The 23,524-nt window shown below is 43.5% G+C and overlaps 1 protein-coding gene across 1 annotated transcript in view; it reads right to left on the reverse strand.

Annotated features, from left to right (window-relative positions):
• Positions 1-23,524, reverse strand: part of B4GALT6 (beta-1,4-galactosyltransferase 6) — a 167,276-nt gene that overhangs the window by 62,850 nt on the left and 80,902 nt on the right. The window contains exon 3 of the mRNA XM_068237309.1: positions 4,950-5,063. Coding sequence (XP_068093410.1) covers positions 4,950-5,063 — 114 coding nt within the window. The remainder of the gene's footprint in view (positions 1-4,949; positions 5,064-23,524) is intronic.

Genomic DNA, 23,524 nt, shown 5'->3' on the forward strand with positions numbered 1-23,524 from the left:
TTTGCCAAGCTTAGTTAGAGTTAGAGTGGTCTTCTTGTACTCTACTTTGCAACTTCATTTTTATACTCTATATGTATTCAGTCGCGTAAACTGAAGCAGACGTGCATATTATTATGACATTTCAAGCTGTCTGCAAGCTGGATAAAACGTCAGCAGAATAGAAAACTAAATGGAAGCTATAAACTGGCATTACTGGATGTATGCTTCACCTACGAGGATATAAAGGAACGATCTGCAGGGCAGCTTTCCCTTTCCTAGAGCAATGCATTATGGGTGTTGCTTTTTTTGGTCACATGGAAGTGAGAATAAGAGCACTCTGTACTTTGCATTTTATTTTAGGTTCTTTAGACTTGACTGCACAGTCCTTGTCCCATTGATGTGTTCTTCAAGGACTGGGAATGATATGTAATATCTGTTTTACAGTGTGAAAAATATTAGCACATCAGGATATTACGGTTAGGTAAAAGGAAAGATATGAACCTAACCCATGTTAAAAGGGAAGGTAAAAGTTAGGCATGTGAATGGAGATTTCATCAGAAAGAAACTTACAGTTGAAAGGAATTAGGGTTTGGAGTAAGGGATCGTTGCCAGGGGTGATTGGCAGCATTTTCCCGCATGCAAATTTGGTAAAGGGGGGGGGGATGTAAGTTGGTGGAATAGGGGAACAGACGGGATGCAGTAAAAACTTGTGTCACACATGTGAATCCTTGTAGCCGCTAAAGGGACTCAGATGCATTCTTACATCACTACATTAAAAACAGGCCCTTTGAAAAAAAAAAAAAAGGTTAAAGAGGGATCGTCAGCCACAAAATCAAATTCCATTTCCCCACTGTTCTTTGTTTATTATGCAGCCTGCAGCCTTACCCCGCATTGCAAGCACTCCAATCTAATCAGAAAAGTTTCTGCTGTAATAAATCTTCTCTCAGCCAGACTGGTTTTATTTGGTACATTGCAGGCGAGAAGGAAGCTTGTTATTACCCCTCCCACATTTCTGCTCCTCACCGATTGGATGAGGGCAGTTCAGTGTGACAAGGCTGAAATCTGATCTTTCTGTGCTCATATTTACAAAGCAAGCTAGCTATGAGAGAGCAGATTAAAAAAATTAAGCGAGGAAATGACATCAGTATTGGCTTCAGTCCGAGGAAATCCAAATGGCAAATGCCCGAAAAACAAAATTATTTTTATTAACTATATAAAATCCACTGAAATCAAAACGTGGACAATACAAAACATCTGTTATGTAAGTAGAGCAAGTAGTTATCTACTTATACATGTTTTTTTATTCCTGGCATAGTATGGCTGACTCTGCTGTTTTAACATTAAAGTGGATCCAAAATGAACTTTTACTCATAATTGTGTTTCTTTCCTATTGTTTATTGGCCGTTTCTCAAGCCAAATTTTTTTTTGTTTTAATACTCTAATTCTTTATAAACTAAACAAGCCTTGCCCACAGCTTTTCAGAGAGCCTTGGCATTTTCTGATAGTAGCAAGGGCTCATGGGAGCTCAGTCTGGGCAGGAGGAGGGGGAGGTATTACTAGCCACAGATTTCAGAGGCAGAGGGAAGGAGGGATTAGGTTTTTTTTCACAGGCTGAGTGCTGAAGATTTAGATAAGCTTTCCTGTGTGTAAGGTTTACTAACAACATGGCTGCTGTCATTGTATCATAGGAAGAAATAATCATATTCTATTGAAGCTGTTTGCAGCTAGATTTACTGTGTAAACTATCTAAACTTTAGATAAGATATATAGACAAGTTACTTGTTTATAGTTAGCTTTTCATCTCGGATCCGCTTTAAGGGAGAGGTTAAAGTTGAGGCTCGTACACACGTCTGACTGAAGGCAATGACTGGTCCGTCGTCACCTCCCACTGGGCGGGTTTTCAGCAGACAGTACAGCGTGTGTTCAGTCTGTTGGCGGACTGATAAGGCAAGAGTGCAAAAATGTATCAAATTTGACACAGTAGGGTGTCAGTGATAAGAATGGGCTTTACCAAATGAACATATTAGAAGATAATATGTACACTTCTCGTAAGCCCTACACAAATAAGAGAACAAAGCCTATATCGTGCACTGCTGCTGAACCTGAGTGGACTTGCACAACTCTATAAAATGAAAAGCTACAGTATAAGTGAGCTATAAGAGGGCAGATGTAAATGGATGCCTAGATTACAAAACAAAAAATGTTTGCACTACTCTATCTATTGCTCTGAAGTATTGCTTTATGGGTGTATGTTGGACACATGCCAAACTCTCAACAGAATACATGCATGATAAACAATATTCCTCTACAGAACAGGGAAGCATCCAAGTCTAGCTGCAGAGATTTTCAAAACGCTAAAATGCAGCAATGACTCCTTCTCAAGTACTCATTATTGTCAGCTTGGGTAACCCACCATGGCCTGCTTCAGCGACACAAGTGACTGGAACAGCATAGTGCCATGTATGGGAATCTTTAAATTGCTAAAATGTGTTCTTAATAAGGGTGCTGTCTCACTATTCCCTCACTGCACACTATACAAAGCATTTTAACTGCTGGGTGGTGCTAATCTGGAGCTAGTTATATGCGCACAGTGAAAAACAATCAGCCAAATTCCAAATATGTTTAAAAACATAATTAAAGACAGATTCTTTTTAAGCAAATCTGCAAAAGGTAGCTACAGAGAAATGAAAATGCAACAGGGTAACGTCCTCCTCAAAGGCCTGAACACACTGAGCACATCTGTTCGCTCTCTAGCAACACACCAATGTTACAGACTGATGCATGTTGCTGTAAAACCGGACAAAAGTGCGCTAGTGTTAAGGCGTTAAGCTGGACATACGTTATGAATGCATGGAAGAGCCTTGCCATGGGAGAGTAAAGCAGGGCCCACATATTTTCTTTTTTTGGACTCTATCCTTTGTGTTTTGGCGCGCATTATTTCAGAGAAGCTAAAGTCAATAAACATTCGCATTCAGTGTGCAGATTTATACTGCAAGATGTGCATTTTTCCACGCATACAAAAATGTGATTGCAATTTCGCAAACAGAAGTGCAAATTTCCATAAACTTATTGTGTGCGGCAATCGCATTTTCACAAATTTGCATGCAATTTTCATGAAGTCTGATCCCTGCAAAGAAGCTGCTAAGCCTACACCACTCTCCCAGAGTGCCTTGCTGAAGCAGGAGAAGAGGCAAGCTTGGGCCATACACTTCTCCATAGGGCCTTGCAGTGGAAAGGTGCTGCAAGAAATGCGCGGACAAAAAAAAAAAAAAAAAAAAAAAAAAAAAAAAAAAGAAAAGAAAAGAAAGGGCAGCAGCATATACTGAACATTCCTGGTGTTCGTCATTAAATGACAACTGTAACGAGAGGGGTATGGTGGCTGCTATATTTATTTCTTCACCAGTTGCCTGGCTGTCTTGCTGATCCTCTGCCTCTAATACTTTTAGCTATAGCCCCTGAACAAGCATGCATTAGATCAGGTGTATCGGACATTGTCAGATCTGACAAGATTAGCTGCATGCTTTTTCTGATATAAAAGAAGAAATACACAGAGCCCAATATAGTGTAGTACGTACAGAGGCACCTGGCGTATACCGGACCTGCGGCTGTTGTATGCTCCTCTATTTTTATTGCCTGAGGAAGCAGGGGTTTTGGCCGCGAAACGCATTGCAACTTTGTGGAGTATGCCAATACACTATATATCTGAATAACTGACAGTTTCAAGTGTCTGCTTATAGGAGGTAAGTCCACCAATTTTAAAGATTGCTTTTATCCTGCTGGCTACTCTGTTCAGTACAAATGTTTTTTCTGATGTTATTCAGGCACTACTACAGTCAAAAAGATTACGAGGGCTGACAGGCAATTGGTATTGTTTAAAGGGAAATAAATATGGCAGCCTCCATATCCCTCTGATTACAGTTGTCCTTTAAAGGCAACTAAGCACCCTTTTCCCCAAAATGTATAAAACAAGCCTCCCCCTTAGGGAGGTTCATAAATAGAGTGGTATGTGAAAAGTGTTGACAGACATTAATTACCAGGGGGCTGTTCCCTAGCTCGTCTTTATGCAGTCCTCCATCTTCTCCAAGGAGACCCGCAGGTGCAAAGCTCCTGAAGCGGTGTCGTGCATTCCTGACCACTGCCATGCATGTCGAGAGCTGTAGTCCTTTGATGTGAGTACATCTCCCGGCCGCATCTGCCTAGAGAAAGATGAGGAGCGCAAACAGACAGGGGGCTATAGAGCAGCCCCCAAAGTAATGCTTGGGGCAAGATGAGAGAATGCAGGGCTGGTGCTTTTCTGCAGAACTCTTACAGTAGAGGAGGAGGTGAGTCGATAACAGCTGGGTGCTCACCAAACTAGCCTGGTGCAAAAGAGCCTGGGGAGAAAACTGCTTCATTACAGAGAGGTTCGTTTTATTTATTTTGGGGGAAAAGGTGCTCAAGATCACTTTAAGTACTTCATTGTGACACAACCTAACTTGATAAACTTCCTTCAATATTTATATTTCAGCTAGAGTAAGTGGCCATTTCCACCACACATTAAAGCGTATTCTCTAAGGTTATACCTGCAGAAGGCTGCACTGTGGATCACCACAGGGTACATATGTATCCTACAGAGGGACAGTGCACACAGCCAAGTACCAGTCACAGCTGAATAAAGGGGAGCAGTACATACACATTTTAGATTTTCCTTGGCCAAAATGATCTTTTGTGATGGTTTGAGACAAAAAACTAGCTTCCCCGATGTTGCTGAAGAGCCCATTACTGGTCCACTTTTAACCTTTTAGCAGCCACATATGGAAAACCATACAGTATGCGTGCTGCAGGAAGAATCTTTGAATACAATGCAGAACACTTTATTTTAACTTTGCTGACAGATATTTGCCCGTTTTAAGCCAACACGTCAAACAGGAAAGCAAAATAAACATAGAAGCAGTGTAATGGCGTGCTGAGGAGAAGTACAAAATACTTACGCATAAAAGGCAACTTTTCCGGACAGGGAAGGTTTGGGGAGAACGTGAAGTTTTCAGGCAGGTACATCGTGGACTGTGCAGTGAAATCTGTAGAATTTGTACCATCTGGGTAATCTGGAAAGAAAAAAGAAAAAACAGGTCTGAGTAACCTTACTGTAGATTTCTAATAAACACTGAGGTGCTGATTTTTACTGTAAGTCAGCCTTTCTCAACCTTTCTACCCTGGAGGAACCCTGCAAATAACTTTGGGATATCAGGGAACCCCTGCAAACAATTTTTTAATCTTGAGGAACCCCAACATTTATTTTGCAGGAGGCATGATCTTTAAAAGTATGTGTGGCTGTTTATTTCACTACCCCTATTACACTGTCACTCATTATACTGTCTCCTGAGCCCCCAATTTAGTGCGTTTTGTTGTAGTATCACCTAGTATAATGTGCTCTATTATACTTCCCCCATGATTAGGGAAAATGCCAAGGAACCCTTGCAGAGTACTCGAGGAACCCTGGTTGAGAAAGCCTGCTGTAAGTAAACATGGATCCAGCTGTTGGTCTTGTTTACACTCTACGAGTTTCTGTGCGCATTTCTCCAACACACAGTATGTGATAAGCAAGGACATCAGAAGTGCATAGACAGGACTGTCTGACGCTCTCACTTATGCAACACATAGCAGTGTGTAGTGCTAATGCACTGTTGCATGCATTGCTATCAAAACGCAGTGCATTATCAGTAAACCGCAACGGACAGAAACAGAGAGCAATGCAGATGCCATACGCTGCGAACGCACTGCTATCTGCTTTTAATACTCTTAAAGCGGACCCAAACCAAACTTTTTTAATTCAAAATATTTAGTTGCACCACTGACACATACACAGATAAATAAACACGCCTTCAAGCCTATGAGCATTTCAGTGCATGCTTTTCACCCTCCTCTTTGCATAACTAGGGTTATACAGGTGGCAGCCATTAGCAATTCCTCCTTTGCTGGACACCATCTACTCCACCAGTTTGCCGGATTATTTGCCGGCAATATGAAAGGAAGGGAGGGGTTTCTCCAATAAATGTAAAATATTTTAAATTTGTCATCATGCAGTTGAAAAGGGGCTGCTATTTATTATTATAATTTAGAAAATAGATTTTATTTCTGAAATCTTGTATTTTTAGTTTTGGTCCACTTTAAGGATGGAGGCACTCAAATGTAAAATATATATGAACTAATAGTTGAAATAAGAAAGAGAGGTAATCTCTTACCTCTCCTGATGACAAAAACCCCAGTAGTATCGGAAAAGTATTTATGCAAAACACAAGACACAAAGCGCTTCACAGATACTAGCCTGCTACCTGTACCTCTCGGTGTTACAAGCTCTACTCCATAGAGCCAAATTAATCCATGCCATGCACTGATGAGGAACAAACAATCCGAAACAGTCTGTATGCATGTTGGATTATTATGGCTCTGCACAAGCTAACAAGCTGACACATCATTGCATTCCAGGGGTTCTGGTGGTGTGTTTAGCTTATAAGGGTACAATGGTTAATTTGCATATATTCAGCAGTGATGCCCTGGGAGACATCTCAAGCTCACTCCAACCTGAATTATTGCAAATTCTGTTTTAAGAAAGCAAACTTTTGTTTTTCTTTATGTAATTAAAGGATACAGGAGTGAAAAAATAAATGTTGATATACTTCTATTCCTATAGCCCCGTGAAGTCTGTGTCCCTCGCTGCAGCTAAGCTGGCAGCCACTCTTCTGCGGTCCCCTACGTAGCGACCGCTGACCTTGGCGGCTTCTGCGCATGTGTGAGCGCGCACACGCCGTGCTGATGTGTCCGGGAGAGTTCTGGCTGCCAGTGGAGCTGCGACGAGTGACACAGAGGGGCTGGAGGAAGCCTCGGGTAAGTAGATCAGAATTTATTTTTTTAACTCATGTATCCTTTAATCAATGTGATCAAATAAGACATGTGATAGATGTGCAAAGATTAAATATGGTGATAAATTTCACAGTGGAAAATGTAATTCTATGAAAATGCAAAATGATAATTTTTCACGAAAATTGCGACAATCTCGAACACACACCTAACAAATTCCTCAAAACTTCAATGAACTGAAAAATTGGAACAGATTGCTTGAAATGAATCAAAATAAAATTGTAACTTGCGTGGCCACCTTTACAGACGCTGTTGCGAGATTCGTGCAAGTTCATGTAAAGAATTGTTCCACTATAATTACCCCTCCACAACAGATATTTGAGGAAATACTTTAGCGCAATACAGTAGGAGCAAATATTTATCAAGTCTAGAGCAGATAGAGGAGAGATATTTGTGTGTCATAAATGTCATTATCAAAGGTATATAAAGAATGGCATGGTTACATTCGGTTATACAGGCCATTATCAGAGCAATGGACGTATTTCGTGATGCTTCCCTTGTCCCGTTTGTTTGTCATCGTATCTTGGTTCAGCATTGCCTCACATGTTGTAAAACAATTACAGATTCAGACTAACTAGTTTGTTTGAGCTTTCAGTTGTTGTGGCTGCTGCCAAACAGGAACAAAAGGCAAATGGCCTATTGAACTTCTAGCAGCAACTGGTAGCTGTGACAAGCAAGCTTATGTCTTAACAAGCTTCACACTGACAAGCTGGCAAACCTGTGCAATCAGGCCATAAAACTAAAAAATACACACATTTCCCTCACATTATCTACCTGCTGTATCAGGTGCCAAAAATAAATTGTGGCGATATAATCTATGCCAAAAAACTACCTTTTGGGGAAGAGAATTACCAGTCTGCCGACCTTAAGGTGCGCCTGACCTGGCATATTTACTTCATTTTAAACAATGCAAATTGCCTGGCTGCCCTGCTGAGGCTCAGTTTTTAATGCTTTTAGCCAGAAACCCTGAACAAGCATGCAGATCAGATGATTCTGACTAGAATAGCTGCTGCATGCTTGTTTCAGGTGTGCGATTCAAATACTACTGGAGCCAAAGAGATCAAAAGGGCTGCCAGGCAACTGTTAATGATTACATGGAAGTAAATATGGAAACCACCATATCCTAAGTTCAGGTGTCCTTTAAGCTTCGCATGTACGTTAGATGGTTCTCGGCTGAGGCTCAATTTAGGCACCTGCCAAGTGGTGTGTGTGTCCCAATCCTTCCCCATGTATCAACATGAGATCCAGAGTGTCGGATTGTCTCGTCTGAAAGCACTGTCCACCTCCTTCCCCTGCCACTAAGTCATGTGATGTCCTTCATACCCTGCTTCATAGCAACAGAACACATCGCTAGCTTGTAGGCTAGCAATCCCTGTGGGTGACCGTAAATGTGAGTGTGTATGCACTGCAAGTTGATCTTTTGCAAATCTTTCCCTCTTTGCCATTTAATTTACCACCAGTAATTGTACCATCAGTGCAATGAATTAAGTGCCTATGTGCAGAGTACCCACAGCAGCCACTACTGGACAGTAACCAGTTAAGGCAAAAAATACTTATAGGCACATTTTTGAGAAAGCGGAGGTTTAAACCACTGACCACACTGTGCCTAATTAACTATGGCGTCTCCAAGGACCTCACAAACTCTGCATCCTCTGCTACTGCCATTATGTAGTAAAGACTGCATCACTCTTTTGAGTCATACAGGAACATCCCTATCAGTAGCTGATACCCCCTTTCCCATGAGAAATATTTTCCTTTTAACAAACTGATCATCATGGGGCTCTATATGGCTGATATTGTGGTGAGACCACTCTCACAGTGTGATGTCAGGACTAGGGTGCTGACATCACACTGTGGGAGCTTTGCTGCACTGTGGGAAACAACAGTTTCCAACTGCCAAAAATGTATCATCTCTTTCCACAGACATCACCTGCCAGCAGTAAAAAATGTTGCCATGTAATAAATGTCAGAATGTAAATCAGGGAGGGGAAAGATTTTACAATGGGCAACCACTGACTATATCATTAATAAATAATTATTGTAAAAATTAAGCACTTTTTTCATTAGTTTATTTTTACTGCAGTTCCTCTTTAAAGGGAACCTAAACTGAGAAGGATATGGATTTTTCCTTTTACAATAATACCAGTTGCCTGACTCCCCTGCTGATCCTCTGCCCCTAATACTTTTAGCCACAGCCCCTGAACAAGCATACAGATCAGGTGCTGAAGTCAGACTGGATTAGCTGCATGCTTTTTTCAGGTGTGTGATTCACCCACTACGGCAGCAAAAGACATCAGCAGGAGAGTCAGGCAACTGGTATTGTTTAAAAGGAAACATCCATATCTCTCTCAGTTCAAGTTCCCGTTAAGCACAGCAGAGGCCATATACAGTGGCTTGCAAAAGTATTTGGCCCCCTTAAAGTTTTCAACATTTTGTCACATTACTGCCACAAACTCATCAATTTTATCGGAATTCCACGTGAAAAACCAATACAAATTGGTGTACACGTGAAGAGTGGAACGAAAAATCATACATTATTCCAAACATTTTTTACAAATCCATAACTGCAAAGTAGGGTGTGCGTAATTATTCATCCCCCTGAGTCAATACTTTGTAGAACCACTTTTTGCTGCAATTACAGCTGCCAGTCTTTTAGGGTATGTCTCTACCAGCTTTGCACATCTAGAGACTGAAATCCTTGCCCATTCTTCTTTGCAAAACAGCTTCAGCTCAGTCAGATTAGATGGACAGCGTTTGTGAGCAGCAGTTTTCAGATCTTGCCACCGATTTTCGATTGGATTTAGATCTGGACTTTGACTGGGCCAAATACATGGATATGTTTTGTTTTAAACCATTCCATTGTTGCCCTGGCTTTATCATTAGGGTCGTTGTCCTGCTGGAAGGTGAACCTCCGTCCCAGTCTCAAGTCTTTTGCAGACTCCAAGAGGTTTTCTTCCAAGATTGCCCTGTATTTGGCTCCATCCATCTTCCCAACAACTTTGACCAGCTTTCCTGTCCCTGCTGAAGAGAAGCAACCCCAGAGCATGATGCTGCCACCACCATATTGGACAGTGGGGATGGTGTGTACTGAGTGATGTGCAGTGATCGTTTTCTGCCACACATAGAGTTTTGCATTTTGGCCAAAAAGTTCAATTTTGGTCTCATCCGACCAGAGCACCTTCTTCCATATGTTTGCTGTGTCCCCCACATGGCTTGTGGCAAACTGCAAACGGGACTTCTTATGCTTTTCTGTTAACAATGGCTTTCTTCTTGTCACTCTTCCATAAGAGCCAACTTTGTGCAGTGCACGACTAATAGTTGTCCTATGGACAGATTCCCCCACCTGAGCTGTAGATCTCTGCAGCTCGTCCAGAGTCACCATGGGCTTCTTGACTGCATTTCTGATCAGCGCTCTCCTTGTTCGGCCTGTGAGTTTAGGTACACGGCCTTGACTTGGTAGGTTTACAGTTGTGCCATACTCCTTCCATTTCTGAATGATCACTTGAACAGTGCTCCGTGGGATGTTCAAGGCTTTGGAAATCTTTTTGTAGCCCAAGCCTGCTTTAAATTTCTCAATAACTTTATCCCTGACCTGTCTGGTGTGTACTTTGGACTTCATGGTGTTGTTGCTCCCTATATTCTCTTAGACAACCTCTGAGGCCGTCACAAAGTATTTGTACTGACATTAGATTACACACAGGTGCACTCTAGTCATTAGCACTCATCAGGCAATGTCTATGGGCAACTGACTGCACTCAGACCAAAGGGGGCTGAAAAATTACGCACACCCCACTTTGCAGTTATTGATTTGTAAAAAAATGTTTGGAATCATGTATGATTTCCGTTCCACTTCTCACGTGTACACCACTTTGTATTGGTCTTTCACGTGGAATTCCAATAAAATTGATTCATGTTTGTGGCAGTAATATGACAAAATGTGGAAAACTTCAAGGGGGCCGAATACTTTTGCAAGCCACTGTATAGCCTTAGTTGGCCTTTACAACTGTGAGTACTGCTGGCGGTTTGTAGGGTTTGGTTGAGATGCTGGTTAGATAACTGGGACTCTACTGTAGTAGCAAATTAGATATAACTCCATACTGTATTTGCGAGAGATACTACTTCCAGTAAGCTAGAAATATGTGAGATAGTTTTTATGCTGCAGAGAATTTATTTTTATTACATAGGCTGCCACTTGTGTTATTTCAGCCTAAGGCATACCTGCCCTCTGAAAACCTGACTTCTGACTTCCTTATGAAAAAAAAAAAATCTGCCTGGCCCTAGTATTATTCATCTGCATTTTATATATTCTGAGTCACTCGTCTGAATTGAGTAATACAGAGTTTCTGAGCAGTATCTGAACTCCTGATCTGCATGATCATTCCTGGTGAGTGAGTCCGAGCAGATTACAAGCCAGATGAGAAGCATGACCGCCCCTTATGCTGGACATACACTGATCGTTTTTGCCGCTCGATTCTCCCGTTCGATCATTTCGCCGCTCGATTTTCTTATCTTTTTCCATTCACTGCTATTACAAATCGAGCAGCAAAACGATCGAGCGGGAGATCGGATATGTCGGAAATTATCGAACCATCTATCTGGCTCAAAAATGACCTGTGTACTCCCAGCATTATACTTGCCTAATGGTTCTGGGTCACCATCAGCTATCTGGGTATTCTGCATTACAGCTAAGGCTCTGTACACACAATCAATTTTGATTTGAAGAGTACTGGCCTATTTTACTACTGCCATGTAGTTTGAGGGCCAACAGGTTTTGATTACCATGAACAGGTTTTATAGGTATGCGCTCATACTATGTAGAAGTAGTAAAATTGGCCAGTTCTCTGCAAATAAAAATTGGATGTGTGTACGAACCTTAAGCCAATAGCATTTGTCTGGTTAAGGAGAGCAGCAATGGCTACTTTGATAGTTTCTACAATCTCATGACGGGGGTACAGGGGCGCGATTAGGCGAACAATGTTTGGAGACACGTGCAACAATGACCATCATGGCGGACTGGATGTTCAAGATCCCTGACAACTTCTGCACAACCGTGATCGCTTGAACTCTTGCTCATGCCCGTCGTGTACTCCCGCCCACAGGATTGGGAACTTTTGCAAATTAGCTGCCCTCGCACTAAGGTATGTGTAGACACAAGATAATTCATTTTGCTGTGACGTCAGGTAAGTGTGAGTGTACCAAAACTCACTCTGTACAGGTGAGAAGCAATGTAAAAAGTTAGAGAAATAAACATTTGCATTGCTCATAGCTACTGTCTGTCCAGGTTTCTCTCTGAATCTTTAACAGTGACATCATTCTCGTTGGCTGCAGCTTAGAACCTCAGGGTTTGTGATTATGGAGTTTTAGTGAGGAATACGGGTTGTCGCTAGTTTGTGAGGGTTAGGGTCAGAGTGGATTTGAAGTTGAGGGGAGGGGTTAAAATTGGGCATCAGAAGAGGATGGCATGGTGGATGAGGTTAGGACTAATGAAGACAGGAGAGATAGGTTAGAGAGGGTACATGTGAATTTAGCAAGGCTGCATCGGGAACAGGCGCTAAGTGCTTACCTGTATAAAAAGAACAAAAATTATCCCATTACAAAAAAGCCCCTTCCTAAAGGTTAGCACCATTGCAACTATTTTCACATTTCCAAACGATCTACGGGTTTGTTTTTGAGTGTTGAGTGATCTGTCCCGCGATCTCTCGACTTTCGTATTTGAGACATACAGCGATAACGCCCGTCACAGCGGATCGGATCTTTAAGGTCCCCGACACCCGTGCAAAGCGCCGCGGTCATTTGAGCGCTCATTCACGCCAGTCGTGTGTAGTCACCTGACGTCACCTGTTCCCAAGGGCAGGAGGATGGATCGAGGAAAGCTTGTCGTGGGGTGACGTCGCTGTAATCCGTAACCCATCTTTAGGCGAGTATTTAGCATTACGCTTATGCCCAATTTTCTCCCCACCTGCAACATTTACTTCTTTGTGACACCTAAGTTCATTCTTCCCCGATGTTTGCCCCTTCTTGCCAACTAAAGCTAACATTCAGTGCTGTTCTCTCCACCCCAACACCTCACCCTTAATGTCCAATTTAATGTTAACCGCTTACTGACAACTAACTAACCTCCAACTGTAATACTTCTCCCTTCCAGCTGCCAAACTTTTACCAAAATGTGTAGTTATCCCTCCCCTACCCTATCGCTCCTAAATGATGCTCAACCCTAACCAAAAACCCTAGAGCTGATACTCGCCATTCTTCACTTTAAATCAGGGTCATTTGAGTAGTTTGTGTAGTGATTAGGATCTTAAAAAGTAAACAGTTTGACAATATCTGGCTTCAGCCAACCACCAACCATGAGGGAAAAAGTTTGTGTTATTCTATGAAATCATACATTCTGCCAAGGTGTGTAAACTTATGTGTACAACTGTACATACGTTCGATAAGCCAGCAGGATAACAATGCATCTGTACAACCTGTGTCCAGCAGTGTTAGCTGAGGGATCGGGTCCTAGTCCCCTTCATTTGGTGACAATGTGAACAATCCTTTTCTTTTATTCCTTACTCTTTATACAGCAAAGTCCCTGGTATCCAGCACTGATGGGCATCGCTTGATGCCAAATACATGTGCTTGCCAATTGCTTGAACAACCGGCCAAAAAAGCACAAAGCTCCCACCCTCGTGCAAAATAAAATACTCATTGGGTGTCCAGCGCCTTCTTCCTACCTCCCTGTAGCACGTAGCCGCTATCCAGCATCCTCAGTGCACGGCTTCCAGTGTGTCACCTGACCCACGTTCAGTCACGCGACACCCTGGGAGCTGTGCACGGACGCTGAAAGCCTCTACGACCTACAGGGAGGTTAAAAGACCACGCTGAACACTCGGTTCTGGATGCCTGAGTTCTGGATAAAGGGGACTTTGATCTATCTATCTATCTATCTATCTATCACTGCGCTACACTTGTGAGGAAAGCAATTTGTCAGTTTTTTTTTAGAAGCCAGCACATCCATCAGAACCATGAGGTAAACACACTCTGCCTCAGGATAAAAGGATTGTAATACTGCTGGAGGGTAGAATACCTAAGGTTTGAAGAGATAGCTTCTGGGTAAAATCTGTGTAGCCAGAGAAAATAATGTTTGTGCCTCGATCAATCAATATTTCAGGTGTCCCGGAATACATCACATATTTCCCCGCAAGAACGAATTCATTTCCTGCACCACATGGAAAAGTGGTTAACATGAAGGATTCTATTTTCCCAACAACAGCCAGGCTGCAAGTCAGTGGAAGAGCACAGGCGACAATAGACCTTTTTATAGTCGCTCCTGCCTTGACGTACGGCAAGCCTCTGAAGTTAGAGGACATCCACAAGGACAAGCATCACAGAGTTCAGCTCAGCTAACCCCTTTCTGATGTACGCAGTGGAGATATGGCTAGATCGCAGCGCTGTACAAATGTAAATAGCCATTGTTGGGGGGGGGGTTGTTTTAACAGCCTGCCAGCTCCGATTGTAGCTGGCAGGCTGATCACAGATCCCTGCACTGTCTCTCGGCAGGGAACGCGCACGCACATACCAGGGCTGTGGAGTCGGTCCAAAAATCCACCGACTCCTCAGTTTAGGATTCCACCGACTCCGACTCCACGACTCAGACTCCTCTAATTTGCATATTACAATTTTGTTGATTAAAAGTATGTAACATGAAATTCGTCTCTTAACTGCCAACGCTTAGGAATTTTACAAGACAACCGAAGTGAGAAGGATATGTAGACTACTATATTTATTCCCTTTAGACTAAAACTAGTCCTTGGTAAGAGTACTTGTAAAAGGTACAAACCGGAACAAAGAACATCTATCAGGCCCTAGGCAATGTAAGTGTGGGTACATGTAAGAATGATGTGCAGGTACTCTGCAGGGGAAGGAGGAGATTGTAAACAGACAACACCTCTGTGCTCAATGTGCACAGCATTCTCAGTGGATTCCCTGCAGCTCTGTGGGGAGTGCATATGTAGAGTATAGTACTACTGTGTAACAAAGTAAACCTGAGGCAGATTAAATTAAAGTTTTATACATACCTGGGGCTTCCTCCAGCCGCCTTCAGGATAATCAGTCCCTCGTTGTCCTCCTCCACCACCTGGATCTTCTGCTATGAGTCCAGGTACTTGAGCCAGTCAGGCGTAGTGCGCATGCACACACTCCACCGCCAGGAGCATACTACACCTGTGCAGCACTATTGCGCAGGTGCAGAACGTTCCTGGCTGTGGGAGCAGCATGCGGCTGGACAGCGCTGACTGGCTGAATTACCAGGACTCATAGCAGAATATCCGGGTGGTGGAGGACAGCGAGGGACTGATTAGCCTGAAGGGGGCTGGAGGAAGCCCCAGGTATGTATAAAACTTTACTTTTCATCCGTCTCAGTTACCCTTTAATTTGTAGTCACCAAACCAAATTTCAATAACATATCAAATTATTTGATTTCATGAGCAAAGGGAGTGCATACATTTGCATAAATCAGCATCAATGCAGAATTATTTCCATCTCGTTGACCATCTCTATTAGTGACACAGCTACACATCAGGCTTTATTCTTACAGCGTAGATGTTATTTAGTATATATAAGAGATTCCTGTGTACACATCATATATAGTCACAATCAGATATGTATATCTGACCTTAAAAATACCTTAAAAATACGAGGACTGCTTTATTGAAGCAGCACAAGTAACTAATTTTGATTGGTTTATTTCATTTTTGTGGACTAAGCACAGCTATTACTGTATATATACACATTATTTTTAATGACTATTATCTGAGAAATAGAACATTATCATATTTTCTATTTTAATTACAGTTACAAAGTCATTAGGAGTCGGAGCATTTTTTCCCGACTCAGACTCCGACTCCAGGCACCCAAAATTGCCCGACTCCACGACTCCGACTCCACAGCCCTGGCACATACCCAGATAATCCCCGCCTTTAATCGGTGGTGGGCTCTGATCTCTGCTGCTATGTTTGTTTATTTTTATTTTTTTAAATAAATTTTGCTATTTTTATATTTTTCATACTCCTCTCCCTCCTCCCGACAGCCAATCACAGTAATCAGCTCTTATAGGCATCAGCCTATGAGAGCAAATCACTCTCTGAGCCTCTCCAGGGGACAGCCGAGTGACACGGCTGTTCCCAGTACAGTGCTGCTGTAGATCGCAGCGATGTACAATGTAAATAGACGGTGTTTTCGCTAACAGTCTAATAGCAGCGAATAGCTAGCTGTTAGACTGATGACGTAGCGGAGCGCCGTTATTCAAGCGGGGATGTACATCGACGTGTGCAATCCCCTGCTAAACACCCCAGGACTTGATGCATTTTGGTGTTAGGATTCATGCAGGTGACAGCCCCAGGATCGCCTATCGGCGTTAACTGGTCGGGGAGGAGTAAAAAGGAAATCAATATGGCAGCCTCCATTTCCCTCTTACTTCAGTTGTCCTTTAAGACTTCTGGGATATGAACCCACTAGGGCGTTTTTGGCTGTGTTTTGGGATCACCAACAATCGCCGGTGATTTCCAAAAGCACTTTGCCAATGGAAAAGGGTGGGGGGAACACAATACAATTGGGGTAATCGCAATTGCAGGACATGCAGCATTTTGAGCAGTTTTTGCTCAATGCAAAGTATATAAACGCTGCATAAATCACGTATCAAAAAGATTATGCAGCGCTTTGAGGAGGGGGGGGGGGATTTGCTTTCTAAAAAAAAAAAAAAAAACTATTATATTTACTGGGTCTCTGTATTCCCTTCTTCCTACCATAACTTTGTCCCCCAATGGAAGAGGTCAGAGGTGCTTCTCTGATTGGTCATAGAGAAGCACCTATGACCACTTCCTTTAGGAGGGGGAAGAAGGCTGCCTGGTAAGTAGAATATAGTTTAACCACTTGAGGACCACAGTCTTTCTACCCCTTAAGGACCGGCCACTTTTTTTCCATTCAGACCACTGCAGCTTTCACGGTTTATTGCTCGCTCATACAACCTACCACCTAAATGAATTTTGGCTCCTTTTCTTGTCACTAATAAAGCTTTCTTTTGGTGCTATTTGATTGCTCCTGCGATTTTTACTTTTTATTATATTCATCAAAAAAGACATGAATTTTGGCAAAAAAATGATTTTTTTAACTTTCTGTGCTGACAATTTTCAAATAAAGTAAAATTTCTGTATACATGCAGCGCGAAAAATGTGGACAAACATGTTTTTGATTAAAAAAAAAACATTCAGTGTATATTTATTGGTTTGGGTAAAAGTTATAGCGTTTACAAACTATGGTGCAAAAAGTGAATTTTGCCATTTTCAAGCATCTATGACTTTTCTGACCCCCTGTCATGTTTCATGAGGGGCTAGAATTCCAGGATAGTATAAATACCCCCCAAATGACCCCATTTTGGAAAGAAGACATCCCAAAGTATTCACTGAGAGGCATAGTGAGTTCATAGAAGATATTATTTTTTGTCACAAGTAAGCGGAAAATGACACTTTGTGACAAAAAAAAAGAAAAAAAAAAAGAATCCATTTCTTCTAACTTGCGACAAAAAAAAATGAAATCTGCCACGGACTCACCATGCCCCTCTCTGAATACCTTGAAGTGTCTACTTTCCAAAATGGGGTCATTTGTGGGGTGTGTTTACTGTCCTCGCATTTTGGGGGGTGCTAATTTGTAAGCACCCCTGTAAAGCCTAAAGGTGCTCATTGGACTTTGGGCCCCTTAGCGCAGTTAGGCTGCAAAAAAGTGCCACACATGTGGTATTGCCGTACTCAAGAGAAGTAGTAGAATGTGTTTTGGGGTGTATTTTTACACATACCCATGCTGGGTGGGAGAAATATCTCTGTAAATGACAATTTTTTCATTTTTTTTTTTACACACAATTGTCCATTTACAGAGTTATTTCTCCCACCCAGCATGGGTATGTGTAAAAATACACCCCAAAACACATTGTACTACTTCTCCCGAGTACGGCGATACCACATGTGTGGCACTTTTTTGCACCCTAACTGCGCTAAAGGGCCCAAAGTCCAATGAGTACCTTTAGGATTTCACAGGTCATTTTGCGGAATTTGATTTCCAGACTACTCCTCACGGTTTAGGGCCCCTAAAATGCCAGGGCAGTATAGGAACCCCACAAATGACCCCATTTTAGAAAGAAGACACCCCAAGGTATTCCGTTAGGAGTATGGTGAGTTCATAGAAGATTTTATTTTTTGTCACAAGTTAGTGGAAAATGACACTTTGTGAAAAAAACAATAAAAATCAATTTTCCGCTAACTTTTGACAAAAAATAAAATCTTCTATGAACTCACCATACTCCTAACGGAATACCTTGGGGTGTCTTCTTTCTAAAATGGGGTCATTTGTGGGGTTCCTATACTGCCCTGGCATTTTAGGGGCCCTAAACCGTGAGGAGTAGTCTGGAAATCAAATTCCGCAAAATGACCTGTGAAATCCTAAAGGTACTCATTGGACTTTGGGCCCTTTAGCGCAGTTAGGGTGCAAAAAAGTGCCACACATGTGGTATCGCCGTACTCGGGAGAAGTAGTACAATGTGTTTTGGGGTGTATTTTTACACATACCCATGCTAAGTGGGAGAAATATCTCTGTAAATGACAATTGTTTGATTTGTTTTACACACAATTGACCATTTACATAGAAATTTCTCCCACCCAGCATGGGTATGTGTAAAAATACACCCCAAAACACATTATACTACTTTTCCTGAGTACGGCGGTACCACATGTGTGACACTTTTTTGCAGCCTAGGTGCGCTAAGGGGCCCAACGTCCTATTCATGGGTCATTTTGAGGCATTTGTTTTCTAGACTACTCCTCGCGGTTTAGGGCCCCTAAAATGCCAGGGCAGTATAGGAACCCCACAAGTGACCCCATTTTAGAAAGAAGACACCCCAAGGTATTCCGTTAGGTGTATGGCGAGTTCATAGAAGATTTTATTTTTTGTCACAAGTTAGTGAAAAATGACACTTTGTGAAAAAAACCCAATAAAAATCAATTTCCGCTAACTTTTGACAAAAAATAAAATCTTCTATGAACTCGTCATACACCTAACAGAATACCTTGGGGTGTCTTTTTTTCTAAAATGGGGTCACTTGTGGGGTTCCTATACCGCCCTGGCATTTTACGGGCCCAAAACCGTGAGTAGTCTGGAAACCAAATGTCTCAAAATGACTGTTCAGGGGTATAAGCATCTGCAAATTTTGATGACAGGTGGTCTATGAGGGGGCGAATTTTGTGGAACCGGTCATAAGCAGGGTGGCCTTTTAGATGACAGGTTGTATTGGGCCTGATCTGATGGATAGGAGTGCTAGGGGGGTGAAAGGAGGTGATTGATGGGTGTCTCAGGGGGTGGTTAGAGGAGAAAATAGATGCAATCAATGCACTGGGGAGGTGATCGGAAGGGGGTCTGAGGGGGATCTGAGGGTTTGGCCGAGTGATCAGGAGCCCACACGGGGCAAATTAGGGCCTGATCTGATGGGTAGGTGTGCTAGGGGGTGACAGGAGGTGATTGATGGGTGTCTCAAGGTGTGATTAGAGGGGGGAATAGATGCAAGCAATGCACTGGCGAGGTGATCAGGGCTGGGGTCTGAGGGCATTCTGAGGGTGTGGGCGGGTGATTGAGTGCCCTAGGGGCAGATAGGGGTCTAATCTGATAGGTAGCAGTGACAGGGGGTGATTGATGGGTAATTAGTGGGTGTTTAGGGTAGAGAACAGATGTGAACACTGCACTTGGGAGGTGATCGGACGTCGGATCTGCGGGCGATCTATTGGTGTGGGTGGGTGATCAGATTGCCCGCAAGGGGCAGGTTAGGGGCTGATTGATGGGTGGCAGTGACAGCGGGTGATTGATGGGTGGCAGTGACAGGGGGTGATTGATGGGTGATTGATAGGTGATTGACAGGTGATCAGTGGGTTATTACAGGGAAGGACAGATGTAAATAATGCCCTGGGGAATTGATAAGGGGGGGTCTGAGGGCAATCTGAGCGTGTAGGCGGGTGATTGGGTGCCCGCAAGGGGCAGATTAGGGTCTGATCTGATGGGTAACAGTGACAGGTGGTGATAGGGGGTGATTGATGGGTGATTGATCGGTAATTAGTGAGTGTTTAGAGGAGAGAATAGATGGAAACACTGCGCTTGGGTGGTGATCTGATGTCGGATCTGCGGGCGATCTATTGGTGTGGGTGGGTGATCAGTTTGCCCGCAAGGGGCAGGTTAGGGGCTGATTGTTGGGTGGCAGTGACAGGGGGTGATTGATGGGTGATAGGTGATTGGCAGGTGATTGACAGGTGATCAGTGGGTTATTACAGGGAAGGACAGATGTAATTAATGCACTGGTGAATTGATAATGGGGGGGGGGGGGGTCTGAGGGCAATCTGAGCGTGTGGGCGGGTGATTGGGTGCCCGCAAGGGGCAGCTTAGGGTCTGATCTGATAGGTAACAGTGACAGGTGGTGATAGGGGGTGATTGATGGGTGATTGATGGGTAATTAGTGGGTGTTTAGAGAAGATAACAGATGTAAACAATACATTTGGGAGGTAATCTGACGGCGGGTTTGCGGGCGATCTAATGGTGTGGGTGGGTGATCAGATTGCCCGCAAGGGGCAGGTTAGGGGCTGATTGATGGGTGGCAGTGACAGGGGGTGATTGATGGGTGATAGGTGATTGGCAGGTGATTGACAGGTGATCAGTGGGTTATTACAGGGAAGAACAGATGTAATTAATGCACTGGCGAATTGATAAGGGGGGGTCAGAGGGCAATCTGAGCGTGTTGGCGGGTGATTGGGTGCCCGCAAGGGGCAGATTAGGGTCTGATCTGATAGGTAAAAGTGACAGGTGGTGATAGGGGGTGATTGATGGGTGATTGATGGGTAATTAGGAGAGAATAGATGTAAACAATGGATTTGGGAGGTGATCTGATGTCGGATCTGCGGGCGATCTATTGGTGTGGGTGGGTGATCAGATTGCCCGCAAGGGGCAGGTTAGGGGCTGATTGTTGGGTGGCAGTGACAGGGGGTGATTGATGGGTGATTGACGGGTGATTGACAGGTTATCAGGGAAGATAGATGCATACAGTACACAGGGGAGGGGGGGGCCTGGGGAGAATCTGAGGGGTGGGGGGGTGATCAGGAGGGGGCAGGGGGGGGGATAAAAAAAAATAGCGTTGACAGATAGTGACAGGGAGTGATTGATGGGTTATTAGGGGGGTGATTGGGTGCAAACAGGGGTCTGGGGGGTGGGCAGGGGGGGGTCTGAGGGGTGCTGTGGGCGATCAGTGGGCGGGGGGGGGGCAGATCAGTGTGTTTGGGTGCAGACTAGGGTGGCTGCAGCCTGCCCTGGTGGTCCCTCGGACACTGGGACCACCAGGGCAGGAGGCAGCCTGTATAATACACTTTGTATACATTACAAAGTGTATTATACACTTTATATGCGGCGATCGCGGGGTTAACATCCCGCCGGCGCTTCCGTATGGCCGGCGGGATGTTACGGCGGGTGGGCGGAGCCAGTTGCCGGGGGAAGCGCGCGTCATCAATGACGCGATCGCTCCCCCGGCATGCCTAAAGGACGCGCCGCCTGAAGGCGTATTGCGGTCCTTTAGGCGTCCACTTTGCCGCCGCCCATGGGCTGTGGGCGGTCGGCAAGTGGTTAATCAGAAACACTGTACAGTTCACTGCACACAGAGTTGCAACAACTCCTAGTGGGTTCCAGGCCTTACTGCTGGTTGGTCTCCACTGAGGAGACTTCCCCTTGCTTCCAGTTGTTGGCAAATACTTTTTTCCAGGCCAAAAAGCAAGGTGAAACTTCCAATTGACGTCCATTAAAAAACAGAAACCTGACTAAATTTCTAACCCTTTCCCACAATACTAAGAATACTATTACCGGTAATTATACCTACTTGTGTCATCAGAGACACACCTCACTCACTTTTCTTTGTTTCCAGATACCGAGAGAACAACCTAGGAAATAATAAGAACCTGACAATAGTTAATGCAAATGCTCTATCTAGGAAAAATGTTTCTAGAGTTGTGCTTTAAGCCAATGTACATTTATTAGCTTAGTGGTAGCTTCTCCACTTCATACTGAACATATGTACATCAAGCATTAGTGCTGCTGGCCATCCAAGTCAGCAAAGCCTCCTGGGAATAAAAATACACTTCTTGTTTAGTTGATTGTCTTAAGCACAATCTATGCCGGGAGCTGTACGATCTATTTATGTCAGAAGCGAACCACAGGCTCCCAGTTAGAGAAGCTTGTACCATGACATTAGCACAAGCCTTTCCATTAAGGTTTTCCACTCCTGCAGTGCATTAAATATTGGTTTCTTCGATCCAGTAGCAATATTATTTTCCTGGTTTAGGAGAAGTCATTTGTTTTTAGTTTTCCGCAGCTTCCTGTCCTGCTTTCCAGAATGGAATAGAGGCAGCTTAAACTCTAATGCGAACTGCCTGGATAGATGCTATTTTATGATAAGTAATCCTAGGGGTATTTCTGCCTCGAGGTGCTGCAAGCTCCTCAGATTGCAGGGCAACGCAGACGACTTTGCTTTTACTAGTTATGGAACAAAGAATTATGGATATTATAGAGAGCATATTTTAACATCACAAGATCTAAGGACACTATAAAAATATCCTGTTCTGTTTGCCTGTACAAACATCAAATAGTCACACATCTAAGTTCAGCTCTAGGAGCGTTTATTAATGCCTGGAAGATACCATATTCACCATTAATAGGGGGAGAGATGCATAAACAATTTGAGATGTTGGGGCTTGTTCACTCTAGGAATGTGATGGCCATGCGTCACAACATGATGCATAGTCATCTATCCTGCTGTCTGTTCTGACACTGACCACATGGATTACACCACATTCAGTTTGTGTTATTTGAATTACAGATTCTAAATGTCTGGACATAATACACTTGTAGTTCAGGATGCCTCCATTGTTAATACATTTATAAAGACATGACCTGTATGGATTCAACTCACTATACTGACTACATTTTTAGTGAACTGTTGTATGTTCTATCAGATTGAAACAAAAAGTGGGTTGTATTTAATTGATCCACAGCAATCCAGGACTAGTCAATCTGTTATGCCGACTGACTAGTTCCTTAGGTAAACAATCAATAATCAAAGAGATCATGTAAAGTGCACCAGAGCTGGCATAAAGGAAGCTTTGATACTTACATGGGGCTTCCTACAGCCCCATAAGCGCGTGTGAGTCCCTTGCCGTCCTCCTACGGTCTGCCGTTCAGCCGCGATCAGCCCCGGTAACAGGCTCAGTCGGGTCCAGCCTGGGTCTTCTGCGCATGCATGGACCTCCCATGCATGCGCAGAAGAGCCCAACTGACGTGGGTGAGCCAGTTACTGGGGCTGATCACGGCTGAACGGCAGACCGCGGGAGGACGGCGAGAGACTCGCACGTACTTATGGGGCTGGAGGAATCCCCGGGTAGGTATCGATTCTTCAGTTTATGCCAGCTCTGGTTTACTTTAAGATCGATTGGGTCCACCAGCTCCTCTGTTTTCATACAATACAATCTATAACCTGAGGGAAAATATGATTGTTCACTAAATAATGTAACATTAATGGGCACCTTAACTATGAGGAATAATC

This window comes from Hyperolius riggenbachi, chromosome 5 (genome assembly GCF_040937935.1).
Source record: "Hyperolius riggenbachi isolate aHypRig1 chromosome 5, aHypRig1.pri, whole genome shotgun sequence".
Classification (NCBI taxonomy): Eukaryota; Metazoa; Chordata; class Amphibia; order Anura; family Hyperoliidae; genus Hyperolius; species Hyperolius riggenbachi.